Source organism: Salvelinus sp. IW2-2015, linkage group LG37 (assembly GCF_002910315.2).
Source record: "Salvelinus sp. IW2-2015 linkage group LG37, ASM291031v2, whole genome shotgun sequence".
NCBI lineage: Eukaryota > Metazoa > Chordata > Actinopteri > Salmoniformes > Salmonidae > Salvelinus > Salvelinus sp. IW2-2015.
This window is the reverse complement of record NC_036876.1, coordinates 5,857,102-5,870,482: the sequence shown is the minus strand read 5'-3', so window position 1 is coordinate 5,870,482 and position 13,381 is coordinate 5,857,102. Positions and strand designations below refer to the sequence as shown.

General features: G+C 42.8%; 1 protein-coding gene and 1 long non-coding RNA gene across 2 annotated transcripts in view; both read left to right on the top strand.

The window, feature by feature from the left end:
- Positions 1-655, top strand: LOC111960083 (uncharacterized). Its single transcript, XR_011475058.1, has 3 exons — positions 1-64; positions 229-384; positions 529-655. It is a non-coding gene; the product is annotated as an uncharacterized lncRNA (long non-coding RNA).
- Positions 656-770: 115 nt separating this feature from the next.
- LOC111960082 (active breakpoint cluster region-related protein-like) overlaps positions 771-13,381 on the top strand; it is a 14,624-nt gene continuing 2,013 nt past the window's right edge. The window contains exons 1-7 of the mRNA XM_023981986.2: positions 771-870; positions 10,071-10,166; positions 10,299-10,370; positions 10,535-10,632; positions 11,061-11,171; positions 11,319-11,485; positions 13,060-13,199. Of these exons, the coding sequence (XP_023837754.1) occupies positions 10,079-10,166; positions 10,299-10,370; positions 10,535-10,632; positions 11,061-11,171; positions 11,319-11,485; positions 13,060-13,199 (676 nt within the window). The 5' untranslated portion in view covers positions 771-870; positions 10,071-10,078. The remainder of the gene's footprint in view (positions 871-10,070; positions 10,167-10,298; positions 10,371-10,534; positions 10,633-11,060; positions 11,172-11,318; positions 11,486-13,059; positions 13,200-13,381) is intronic.

Below are 13,381 nucleotides of genomic sequence, written 5' to 3'. Positions count from 1 at the left end.
CTTCGCCATCTCTTCCTGTACACTGACCTGCTGCTGTGCACCAAACTCAAGGCGGTGCCCAAGGGTGAGTGACAGGTCCAGAATGGTAGTTCAGTAATTTAAGTTGATGAAGAGTCACCACCTAGATTGTGTTGCAACTGAGCATGCATGTATCTGTTAATTTGTGTGTGTGTGTGTGTGTGTTGTGTGTGTGTGTGTGTGTGTGTGTGTGTGTGTCCTCTCTCCCAGTAAGCAGGCCCAGTACAGGTTTGTTGGTACCTGCCTCTGGCTGGACTGAAACTCCACTGGGGACCAGAGATGGAGCGCACTACAGACACACACCACCGCATACATGCCACGAGAGCCAAGATGTACCTGCTTAGACACGAGCTGCGACAGACAATGGTGAGTGTTCGCGTCGTGTGTGTGTGTGTGTGTGTTGTGTTTGTGTGTGTGCATGCACGAGTGAGTGTATTATTCAATAGAACCAACCCTCTTTAAAGTAACCAGATATGAAAAATAATCTTTGCGTGTGTATGTGTCCTACAGAAGCCTGTCCCACAGAAGTGCTTGGCAGCTCGTACTATAGAGCGACAGATGGAAGAAGATGGAGCAGCTTGAACTGATGATTCTGACACACTCTCCTCTCCTCCCGCTGGAACTACACAGCCCCAGCGGAAAGCACACACACGCACCCACACCGACCCACACGCACCCCACACCGCACCCACACGCAACACACACGCACACACACACACACACACACACACACACACAGATACACACTCTCACAAGCATGTGGGTGTTCTTTTTCAGAGCCACACTTTGGTGATGTCATCTCTGTATGAACTAGAGGAGTGGAGAGAGCCATCCACAAACTCACCGGAGATAGTGAGTGAAAGGGGGGGTGTATACGTGGAGAGAAAGAGAATGAGTGAGTGAGTGTGCCATTCATAGGGTTAATGGGCAAGACGAAGATTTAAGTGCCTTTGAACGGGGTATGTAGTAGGTGCCAGGCACACTGGTTTGTGTCAAGAACTGCAACGCTGCAGAGTTTTTCACACTCAACAGTTTCCCATGTGTATCAAGAAAGGTCCACTACCCAAAGGACATCCAGCCAACTTGACACAACTGTGGGAAGCATTGGAGTCAACATGGCCAGCATCCTTGTGGAACTCTTTCGACACCTGTAGAGTGGTAGAGTCCATGCCCAGACCAATTGAGGCTACTGAGGACAAAAGAGGGTGCAACTAAGGGCTGTGGAATCTCTCTCTTTTATCTATTTTAGACAGGTCTAAAGAAAAATGATATGAGGAAAATGTAGTCTATTTCAGAAGAACAGAATAGTATACTCTGAGTTGTCCTTATGTTAGGCCCTGATATGGCTATGCCAAAGGCTGTGGGCTACACTAGTTCATTTAGCAGACAAGTTTTGCTTAAAGTTCCGTATTTTATAGTATGAAGAATACAATTGAACATAGCTGAATAAAATAGAAAGGATATCTTCTCCAAACCATTTCCAAGGAAGTGGGCACATTCGGCTATTAATGTGATGAGCGGTTAACAGAGAAACAGGTCCTCCAATAATTCAGAGTTATTTATGCAACTTTAGTTGAGAGACAAACGTTGCGCTATATGTTTAGATTTTTAATACCTTCTAAGGCTGCATGATGCGACTCTAATGATGATTTGAAAAAAAGTTGCATGAACGGCACGAGCTCTGATTTGTTTGTTGTGCAGGCWGTACACACTTCATCAGTCTCTCATTCACAATTTSACAAGCACTTGATAATATTCTCACCAGACCTCAAATTTCCCAGCGGCATCCCCTTTGTGTGGTCGTAATGCCCCCTAAAAGATCCATGCCTTTTGCGGCCAAAGTGGTCGTTGTACCCTTGAGCTGAATATAATAATTATAATTATTTTCTTCCATCTGCCGTGCTCTGAAGCAYCTCTCAATCACATGGCTCTCTCAGATATCTCAATTCTTATTAGTCAATGCCCGTCACGTGATCGGTTCCTTCTTACAGGCGTCTCAGCCTGAGGCAAACTGTGCGCCTCCATCTTATCGAATTCCGAGGTGGATATTGAAGATTTTAGAAGAACTGTTCACATTTAGCCTACTTTTTGTCAGCTAACAAGATGAGTAGGCCTAACGAAGAGCAAAGCAGAAGTTGACTTATTCTATTGGTCAACTTGTCCTTCTGTACAATAAATAAATATTCAAAACATACACTGGGACTGTTGTGTATGTTGGGACTGTTGTGGGATTGGGACTGTTGTGGGACTGGGACTGTTGTGGGATGTGATAGATCCCAAATTAATACAACCATTCGCATAAAAATACTTTTACAAGAAATGAGTCTGATGCAACAGATCAGAACGTTTAGCTTAAAATGTTGATAAACTATTAGGCTATTTCTTCTAATCAAATCAAATGTATTTATATAGCCCTTCTTACATCAGCTGATATATCAAAGTGCTGTACAGAAACCCAGCCTAAAACCCCAATCAGCAAGCAATGCAGGTGTAGAAGCACGGTGGCTAGGAAAAACTCCCTAGAAAGGCCAAAACCTAGGAAGAAATCTAGAGAGGAACCAGGCTATGAGGGGTGGCCAGTCCTCTTCTGGCTGTGCTGGGTGGAGATTATAACAGAACATGGCCAAGATGTTCAAATGTTCGTAAATGACCAGATGGTCAAATAATAGTAATCAAGTTAACAGGTCAGGGTTCCATAGCCGCAGGCAGAACAGTTGAAACTGAGAGCAGCATGGCCAGGTGACTGGGGACAACATGGAGTCATCATGCCAGGTAGTCCTGAGGCATTGTCCTAGGGCTCAGGTCATCCGAGAGAGAGAAAGAAAGAAAGAGAGAGTTAGAGAGAGCATACTTAAATTCACACAGGCATCAGGATAAGACAGGAGAATACTCCAGATATAACAGACTGACCCTAGCCCCGACACACTAAACTACTGCAGCATAAATACTGGAGGCTGAGACAGAAGGGGTCAGGAGACACTGTGGCCCCATCCGATGATACACCCGGACAGGGCAAAAACAGGCAAGATATAACCCCACCATTTTGCCAAAGCACAGCCCCACACCACCAGAGGGATATCTTCAACCACCAACTTACCCACTGAGACAAGTCCGAGTATAGCCCACAAGATCTCCACCACGGCACAACCCAAGGGGGCGCCACAGACAGGAAGACCACGTCAGTGACTCAACCCACTCAAGTGACGCACCCCTCCTAGGGACGGCATGGAAGAGCACCAGTAAGCCAGTGACTCAGCCCCTATAATAGGGTTAGAGGCAGAGAATCCCAGTGGAGAGAGGGGAACGCGCAGGCAGAGACAGCAAGGGCGGTTCGTTGCTCCAGTGCCTTTCCGTTCACCTTCACACTCCTGGGCCAGACTACACTCAATCATAGGACCTACTGAAGAAGTGAGTCTTCAATAAAGACATAAAGGTTGAGACCGAGTCTCCGTCTCTCACATAGGTAGGCGAATTCCATAAAAATGGAGCTCTATAGGAGAAGCCCTGCCTCCAGCTGTTTGCTTGAAATTCAGGGACAATTAGGAGGCCTGCGTCTTGTGACCGTAGCATACGTGTAGGTATGTTACGGCAGACCAAATCGGCAAGATAAGGTAGGCACAAGCCCATTTAATGCTATTGTAGGTTAGCAGTAAAACCTTGAAATCAGCCCTTGCCTTAAAGGAAGCCAGTGTAGGGAGGCTAGCACTGAGTAATATGATCACATTTTTTGTTCTAGTCAGGATTCTAGCAGCGTATTTAGCACTAACTGAAGTTTTAGTGCTTATCCGGAGTAGCGGGAGTAGAGCAATTGCAGTAGTCTAACTAGAAGTAACAAAAGCATGGATACATTTTTTCTGCATCATTTTTGGACAGAAAATTTCAGATTTTGGCAATGTTATGTCATGTTCGTCAAAAGAGAGTCAGGGTCTAGAGTAACTCTGAGGTCCTTCACAGTTTTATTTGAGACGATTGTACACCATCAAGATTAATTGTCAGATTCAACAGAAGATCTTTTGTTTCTTGGGACATAGAACAAGCATCTCTGTTTGTCCGAGTTTAAAAGTAAAAAGTTGGCAGCCATCCACTTCCTTATGTTGAAACACAGATTCATTTCGAATGATATCCCAAGAGGTAAAATATATAGTGAAACAATAGTGGTCTAAAACGGAACCTTGAGGAACACCGAAATTTACAGTTGATTTTCAGAGGACAAACCATTCAAAGAGACACACTGATATCTTTCCGACAGATAAGATATAACCAGGCCAGAACTTGTTGTGTAGACCAATTTGGGTTTCCAATCTCTCCAAAAGAATGTGCTGATCGATGGTACAAAAGCAGCACTCAGGTCTAGGAGCAAGTGGACAGATGCAGAGCCTCGGTCTGAGGCCATTAAAGGTTATTTCACCTTCACCGTGCAGTCTAATTGCTATGATGGGGTCTAAAACCAGACTGAAGCATTTCGTAATCATTGTTTGTCTTAGGAAGGCAGTGAGTTGCTGCGCAACAGCTTTTTTATTTTTTGGAGAGGAATGGGAGATTCGATATCGGCCGGATATTTTTTATATTTTCTGGTCAAGGTTTGGCTTTTTCAAGAGAGGCTTTATTACTGCCACTTTAGGGAGTTTTGGTACCATCCGGTGGATAGAGAGCGTTTATTATGTCAACATAGAAGGCAGCTCTTTCAGTAGTTTAGTTGGAATAGGGTCCAGTATGTAGCTTGAAGGGTTAGAGGCCATGATTATTTTCATCATTGTTCAAGCGATATAACTCAAACACTTGAGTGTCTCCCTTGATCCTAGGTCCTGACAGAGTTGTGCAGACTCAGGACAACTGGCTTTGGAGGAATACCAGATTTAAAGAGGAGTCCGTAATTTGCTTTCTAATGATCATGAATCTTTTCCTCAAAGACGTTTATGAATTTATTACTGCTGAAGTGAAAGCCATCCTCTCTCTTTGGGAATGCTGCTTTTGTTTAGCTTTGCGATATATCAAAAATAATATTCTTGGTTTGTTTCTTATTTTCCTCAATTAAGTTGAAAATAATGGATGATCGAGCAGGAGTGAGGGCTCTTCGATACTGCACGTACTTGTCTTTCCAAGCTAGTCGAGAGACTTCCAGTTTGGTGTGGTGCCATTTCCGTCTCAATTTTCTGGAAGCTTGCTTCAGAGCTCTGGTATTTTCTGTATACAGGGAGCTAGTTTCTATGACAAATGTTTTTAGTTTTTAGGGTGCAACTGCATCTAGGGTTAAATTGATTTCCTCAGTTAGGTGGTTAACTGATTTTTGTCCTCTGACGTCCTTGGGTAGGCAGAGGGAGTCTGGAAGGGCATCAAGGAATCTTTGGGTTGTCTGAGAATTTATAGCAAGACTTTTGATGCTCCTTGGTTGGGGTCTGAGCAGATTATTTGTTGCGATTGCAAACGTAATAAAATGGTGGTCCGATAGTCCAGGATTATGAGGAAAAACATTAAGATCCACAACATTTATTCCATGGGACAAAACTAGGTCCAGAGTATGACAGTGGCAATGAGTAGGCCCGGAGACATGTTGGACAAAACCCGATGATGTCAATGATGGCTCCGAAAGCCTTTTGGAGTGGGTCTGTGGACTTCTCCATGTGAATTTTAAAGTCACCAAAAATTTTAATATTATCTGCTATGACTACAAGGTCCGATAGGAATTCAGGGAAGTCAGTGAGGAACGCTGTATATGGCCCAGGAGGCCTGTAAACAGTAGCTATAAAAAGTGATTGAGTAGGCTGCATAGATTTCATGACTAGAAGCTCAAAAGACGAAAACGTCGTTTTTTTTGTAMATTGAACTTTGCTATCGTAAATTTTAGCAACACCTCCGCCTTTGCGGGATGCGCGGGGGATATGKTCACTAGTGTAACCAGGAGGTGAGGCCTCATTTAACACAGTAAATTCATCAGGCCTAAGCCATGTTTCAGTCAGGCCAATCACATCAAGATTATGATCAGTGATTAGTTAATTGATTATAACTGCCTTGGAAGTGAGGGATCTAACATTAAGTAGCCCTATTTTGAGATGTGAGGTTTCACGATCTCTTTCAATAGTGGCAGGAATGGAGGAGGTCTTTATTCTAGTGAGATTACTAAGGCGAACACCGCCATGTTTAGTTTTGCCCAACTTAGGCCGAGGCACAGACACGGTCTCAATGGGGATAGCTGAGCTGACTACACTGACTGTGCTAGTGGCAGACTCCACTAAGCTGGCAGGCTGGCTAACAGCCTGCTGCCTGGCCTGCACCCTATTTCATTGTGGAGCTAGAGGAGTTAGAGCCCTGTCTATGTTCGTAGATAAGATGAGAGTACCCCTCCAGCTGGGATGGAGTCCGTCACTCAACAGGCCAGGCTTGGTCCTGTTTGTGGGTGAGTCTCAGAAAGAGGGCCAATTATCTACAAATTCTATCTTTTGGGARGGGCAGAAAACAGTTTTCAACCAGCGATTGAGTTGTGAGACTCTGCTGTAGAGCTCATCACTCCCCCTAACTGGGAGGGGGCCAGAGACAATTACTCGATGCCGACACATCTTTCTAGCTGATTTACACGCTGAAGCTATGTTGCACTTGGTGACCTCTAACGGTTTCATCCTAACATCTTTGGTGCCGACGTGGATAACAATATCGCTATACTCTCTACACTCGCCAGTTTTAGCTTTAGCCAGCCCCATCTTCTGATTAGCCTTAACGTCGGTAGCCCTGCCCCCTGGTAAACAGTGTATGATCGCTGGGTGATTCGTTTTAAGTCTAATACTGCGGGTAATGGAGTCGCCAATGACTAGGATTTTCAATTTGTCAGAGCTAATGGTGGGAGGCTTCGGTGTCTCAGACCCCGTAACGGGAGGAGTAGAGACCACAGAATGCTCGGTCTCTGACTCCGACTCACTGCTTAATGGGGAGAACCGGTTGAAAGTTTCTGTCGGCTGAATGAGCGACACCAGTTGAGCATTCCTACAGCATTTCCCTCCAGAAGCCATGAGAAAGTTGTCCGGCTGCGGGGACCGTGCGAGGAGATTTATACTACTATCTGTACTTACTAGTGGCACAGATGCTGTTTCATCCTTTCCTATACTGAAATTACCCTTGCCTAATGATTGCGTCTGAAGCTGGGCTTGCAGCACAGCTATCCTCGCCGTAAGGCGATCGTTCTCCTGTATATTATGAGTACAGCGACTGMAATTAGAAGGCATCATGTTAATGTCACGACTTAGCTTCGGCTGTTGGAGGTCCTGATGAACCATGTCCGGRTAAAGCGTCCGGAGTGAAAAAGTTGAATGAAAAAAAGTTGAGTGAKGGAAAAACTAAAAATATAAACGGTAATTAAAAAGTAAAAACCGTAAAGTTGTCAGGTGGGCAAGTAAGGTTAGCAACAAAACGCACAGCAGCACGMAAAGAAGTYTGCAAGTTCATCACATTAGAAGCGCAGCAATGTGCACATGGCAGTAGGCTATAAGCGCGAATGTTCCAAAATGCAATCAATAAGCGGAAAATACTCTTCTCAAAAGTGACCGCAAATGCGATTATACATGTAATGCTTTATTACAGAGGTGCATTTTTCGCAAACTCATGCTCCTCCTATGTATGCCAGTTACAACCGGCTCTACACCGGTTGTAAATCGGATTAATGTGCTTCATTTTAAGAAGTTATTTGGCCACTTTAGTTGTGATATAAACCTTATCAAAACATATAGGCGTATGGGCTAGGCTACATGAAGTGTGTGACTCTGATTTGAAAAAAAGGCATGCTCTGTTTCTTGCCTTACTTCACACRCTGGGCATCATTCACAAGTGATAATACATCATTCAGAAGTGATATATAATATTGCCATCCATCAGACTATTCTTAATTTAATGTTGTATTTACATATACTAAATAATATATGTGTGAAATCAGTTTTTATATAGCATGGACCATTATCATGCAACTGTYTTGGAACATGGGCATAGGAAAAAAATAATGTAATCTATGCACTTAAATAGCGACGCTTTTCCCCAAGGTTCATTTTCATGCCAGCCAGGTGGGCTATACTCCCGTTGTAAAGCGAAGCAATGTGCTTAATATTAGGAAAGTTGATAAATAAATAAATATAGTAGGCCTAGCCTATAGAAAGCTGATGGGTTCCTCCTCTTTTTAATAGAGGCCATCACTCTGTTTTCTCGCGCAGTTGCATATCCTATTGAAATGTTGCGCAACATGAGCTCATGGGCTCTCATGAAGTGTATGATTTGATTTTCAAAAACATTTGCATTGATGTCAGAGTGATTAGAGGGACAATAGAGTGCTGAGTACCAGGCAGTTAGCACATGTGGTAGACTACTAATCAGCAGCATCAGAGCTTGGAGAAGCCTAGTTACCATGACTAAACTGTCACGTGGAATTTGACTGCGGTTATGACTCGTGACCGCTGGTTTGGCRGTCATTTTATTATTATTATTATTATGTATATTTTTTCACCTTTATTTAACCATGTAAGCTAGTTGAGAACAAGTTCTCATTTACAACTGCGACCTGGCCAAGATAAAGCAAAGCAGTGCGACACAAACAACAACACAGAGTTAATAATAATACGGTCACCATAACAGCCCTATGTGCAACTCAATATTAGGAAGGTGTTCTTAATGTTTTGTACACTCAGTGTATATTAATTAGATAAGGATTCACCCCCCTGAGAGAATACATGTCAGCAACACTTTTGGCAGTGATTACGGCTGTGAGTCTTCAAGCCATTTTCAAGTCTTGCCATAGATTTTCAAGCCGATTTAAGTCAAAACTGCAACTCCAGTGTATGTTTGGCCTTGTATTTTAGGTTATCATCCTGAAAGATGAATTCATCTCCCAGTGTCTATTGGAAAGAAGACTGGACCAAGTTTTCCTCTAGGAATTTGCCTATACTAAGCTGTATTCCGTTTTTTTTATCCTAAAAAACTCCATAGTCCTTGCTGATGACAAGCATACCCATAACATGATGCAGCCACCACCATGCTTGAAAATATGAAGAGTGGAACTCRGTGATGTGTTGGATTTGCCCCAAAGATAATGCTTTGTATTCAAGACAAAAAGTGAATTTCTTTGCCACATTTTTTGTAGTATTACTTAAGTGCCTTTGGGATGCATGTTTTGGCATATTTGTATTCTGTATTTGTATTATTTTCACTCTGTCATTTAGGTTAGTATTCTGGAGTAACTACAGCGTTGTTGATCCATCCTCCATTTTCTCATATCACAACCATTAAACTCTGTAACTGGCCTCATGGTGAAATCCCTGAGCAGTTTCCTTCCTCACTGGCAACTGAGTTAGGAAGGACGCCTGTACCKTTGTGGGGACTGGGTGTAGATACACCATCCAAAGCCTAATTAATAACTTCACCATGCTCAAAGGGATATTCAGCATCTGCTTTAGATTTTTTTACACTATTATTGAACACAGAATGAGTCCTTGCAACTTATTAYGTGATTTATTAAGCACATTTTGACTCCTGAACTTAATTTAGCTTTCCATAACAAATGGGTTGAATACTTATTGACTCAAGACATTTCAGCTTTACATTTTTTATAAATTTTGAAAATGTTTTTAAAACAAAATTCCACTTTGACATGATGGGGTATTGTGTGTAAATGTAATCCATTTTAAATTCAGGCTGTAACACAAAAACATTTGGAATCATTTCTGAAGGAACTATATGCCTTCCTCGGCTCTCACCCCAAAAATAAAAACCACTGCTCAGACCACTGCACCACYGCACTTCACAATGCTCTAGCAAGTTGCGAGAATACTTGAAGATACTTGATGGTGATCAGTGTCGTTTTTTATTATTTTGTTTTAAGCCTTCCGAAAGCCATAACCCTAACCTTAACCACTCAGAATGAATGCCTAAACTGTTAACCTTTGAGTCCCTTCTGTTTTAACCTGGTAACCATGTGGAATTCATCCACAATACATTGAATTTTGAAGGGAAACTATGAGATGTTGTTGTGCTGAACAGTATGTCCTTCAAGTTGTGTATGATGTGGGTGTGTTATCTCTCAGACATAGAAATGGTTCCTCCAGACCTGCTCACCCTAACCAGCTCCTGTGTCAAACTGAGAATGACCCAACAGCCTCCCCTTCACAGCAYACTGCCTGGTGAGACCTCCTTTCACACACAGTTTCCTCTCACTCACTTCTGTTTACTTTATCTCGCTTTATCATACTTTATTTTACTTTCTTACACTTTTTCTAATCCTCACTCCCCCCACACCTCTCTCTCTCTTTCAGGTGAGGAACAGTCTCTATGTGGGACTCTTAGTGTAGCCGTTCACTCTGCCTGTGGACTACAACAGCCAGCCAGTGAGTGTCTGCACAGTATCTTCAGTATCTATACCGCAGTGTCTATATCTTAACCAGATGCAGTACATACAGAATACTCTACCCTCAGACTCCACTGTAACACAAACCATTGAGCTCTTTAAACAGACGCACACTGTTTTCATTCTCACTTCTCTCCCTCCTAGGTRTGTATGTGTGTGTGGAGGTGGATGGCTTTGAGTTCTATGAGAGCCAGGCCCAGACCCACTCCTCTGTCAGCAGCCTCAGCCCTCACTGGGATCAGGTAAGATGCCGTATCCAGGCTAGCTCTACCGGCAGCCATTTTGARTGGGGAAATCATCATACATCATTGTTGTTACAGATGTAGGATCTTAATTTGAGCCAGTTTGACACAGCAGTATCAGGATATGTGAATTATTATGTGGATTATAATTAATGGAMATTTTTGTAGGGGTTGATACATTTTTTTGTAAGGGAAAATTAAGTCTGACATTTAAAAATGGAAATGACAAACTTCAGKAGCCTTTTTAAACCTTAAATAAACTACATGTTGTAATTGTCCTGACTTGCATGATGCTGATGCTTTTCAGTGGTATTTCAGTGCGGATGCTTTTTACTAGATTTGGTCTTTTAAAAKAACTTTTGAACATAGCCATGCTACCCGTACGTCATCAATACTACTCTTCAACGGTGTCTTGTGTTGGTCCTCAGGAGTTCTCCTTCCAGGTGGATGGGGCTCAGAACCTCAAGGTGCTGTGTGTGTTGCAGCCAGAGGAAGGAGAGAGCTGTGAGGACCGAGTCCTTTGCAAGACCTCTATACAGGTGTGTGTCTGCATCTGTGCATCTGTGTCTAGATGTGTGTGTTCTTCAATGTTCAGAAGGTGTGTGTGCCTGTATCTGTTTAAAAATGTATACTGTGTGCGCGTGCGTGCACCTGTGTGGTCACCTGTTCATCTGAATGTGTTCTAGCTGGACCCAAGCCTCCTACAGAAGCGATGGAGGAGACAGACCCTCTCTCTAGGCCAGGTGGAGGTGACTATGTCTCTAAAGTACTGCCCTCACCCTCTAGACCCGCCCTGTCTGGTCCCTGCCCAGCAACAGTCCATCTTCTGCAAGCCCATTGGAGCTGTGGCACAGTGAGTCCTGTCGATCAATACTAGCACACAAATGAGGTTTAAGGACCTGGGATTTTTGCGCATTTCAGTACTCTAAAGTGACTTCCTCTCCTTTTCCCATCTCTTAACTAAGTTATTTGTAGCATAATCGTAAATTACACCGTGGGATCTCTCTTGTTTKGTTAATAGTTTTAGGAAATTAAAAGAAACCACTCTGACAGACCAGAACACGGGGTGTTTCTCAAAATGCATCCTACCGTGCTCCGAGCACACACATTGGACCACGGGAGGGTCGTAGTATGAGTCCAGATAAAAGTATGCAAAACAGAGCACGGAGGGCACTTCTCGAATGCGTACTACGTTTGTACATATTTTGAAGCATGCATCGATGCAAGCTTCAACGGAAAGTAGGACCAGAAATATGACGCAACTATGGGAAAAATGAAGCAACATATATTGAAATCAATGGCGGCCATTTTTTGAGCTGAAGCGAGAAAAAATACACTCCGACTTCGGAATGTAATGTTACCTATTCACATCTCATATGTTGCCTGACTACAATATTTAATATTGATACGTAAATACATGCTGTGTTAATTTTGGCACGTTTACCTTTCTACAATACCCACTGTAGGGTGCATAGATCGCAAGCCCATATTAAGTCAATAGGGCTAACTACCCACGAAGAATTGACATCTACCTTGCATAACATTAGTTTTACGTCATTTTTTGCCTTTTAAATTATCTTATTAGCTATGTAAATGTTTACGATTCACATATAGCTAGTTGCTAACGTTAGTTATGAAGTAAAATGTTTCCTTTGTGTATATCGTGTTTCCTCTCTATTGCCATTATCCTGKCTGAAATAAGGTTCAGTGAATGGGTAAATTGATATGGCTAACTAGCTAGAAAATGTTTTGCTTACTCCCAGCGAACAAATGTAAATCTATCTTGCATAACATTAATTCTAGGTTATTTTTGCCTGTTTAACTTCCTGGCTAGCTAGATTTTTACGATTTGCATATAGCTAGCTGATAATTATGAAGTAAAACATTTGCTTTGTGTTTATCTTGTTTCGTCTCTATTGGCATTGTCCTGGCTGGAATGAAGTTCAGTGAATGGGGAGGTGCAGTGTGAGGTCATACAGTAGGGTTTTATGCRTTCTCCACACTCTCGTCCTCACAAGAACGTATTTAAGAGAACGTCCTAGGAGAATGCACTCAGAGCATGAGAGTGTGGAGCACGGTAGTACGCATATTGAGAAATACCCAGGATTAGGCAATATAGGATCAGCAGATCTGTGGCAAGACTAGAAATACTTGTGAAAGGGAACCACGTACCATATACAGTCTGATCCTGGGGGGAGGGGGAAATGCAGTTTTGATCTCTTTACATAAATTTAAAGTAGTCATTGCCCTCTGTGTGCTGTGAGTGTTTCATGTCTCGAGGATAAATGAAAGTCATTTGAAAACAACCATGTGAACATCCAATAAAAAAAAATCTCGGTTGCCAACGACATATAATGTGTGTATATACTACTGTATGTACATACACAAACCGGAGTGTGTGTCTTGTGTGTGYGTGTCSTCTACCAGACAAGAGGGTGTCCTGGTGCCACATGTGGTGCGTTGCTGTGTGGAGGAGGTGGAGCGGAGAGGACTGGAGGARGTGGGCATCTAYAGGCTATCRGCAGCAACCAGTGACATCACCAACCTCAAGACTGCTTTCAACACAAGTGAGTGTTGAAATGATGAGACCTTCAAGACAGCGTGTACTAAACCAGAGCATGCAGTAATTTCCATAGGGACCGGATGCGCTAAACAGTTTGCAGTGGTCTGAAGTGCAGTTATCAGAGTTGAATCATTATGAAATGCATGCTGATCTTGCTCTCTCTCTTACTTTCTCTCCCTTTCATCC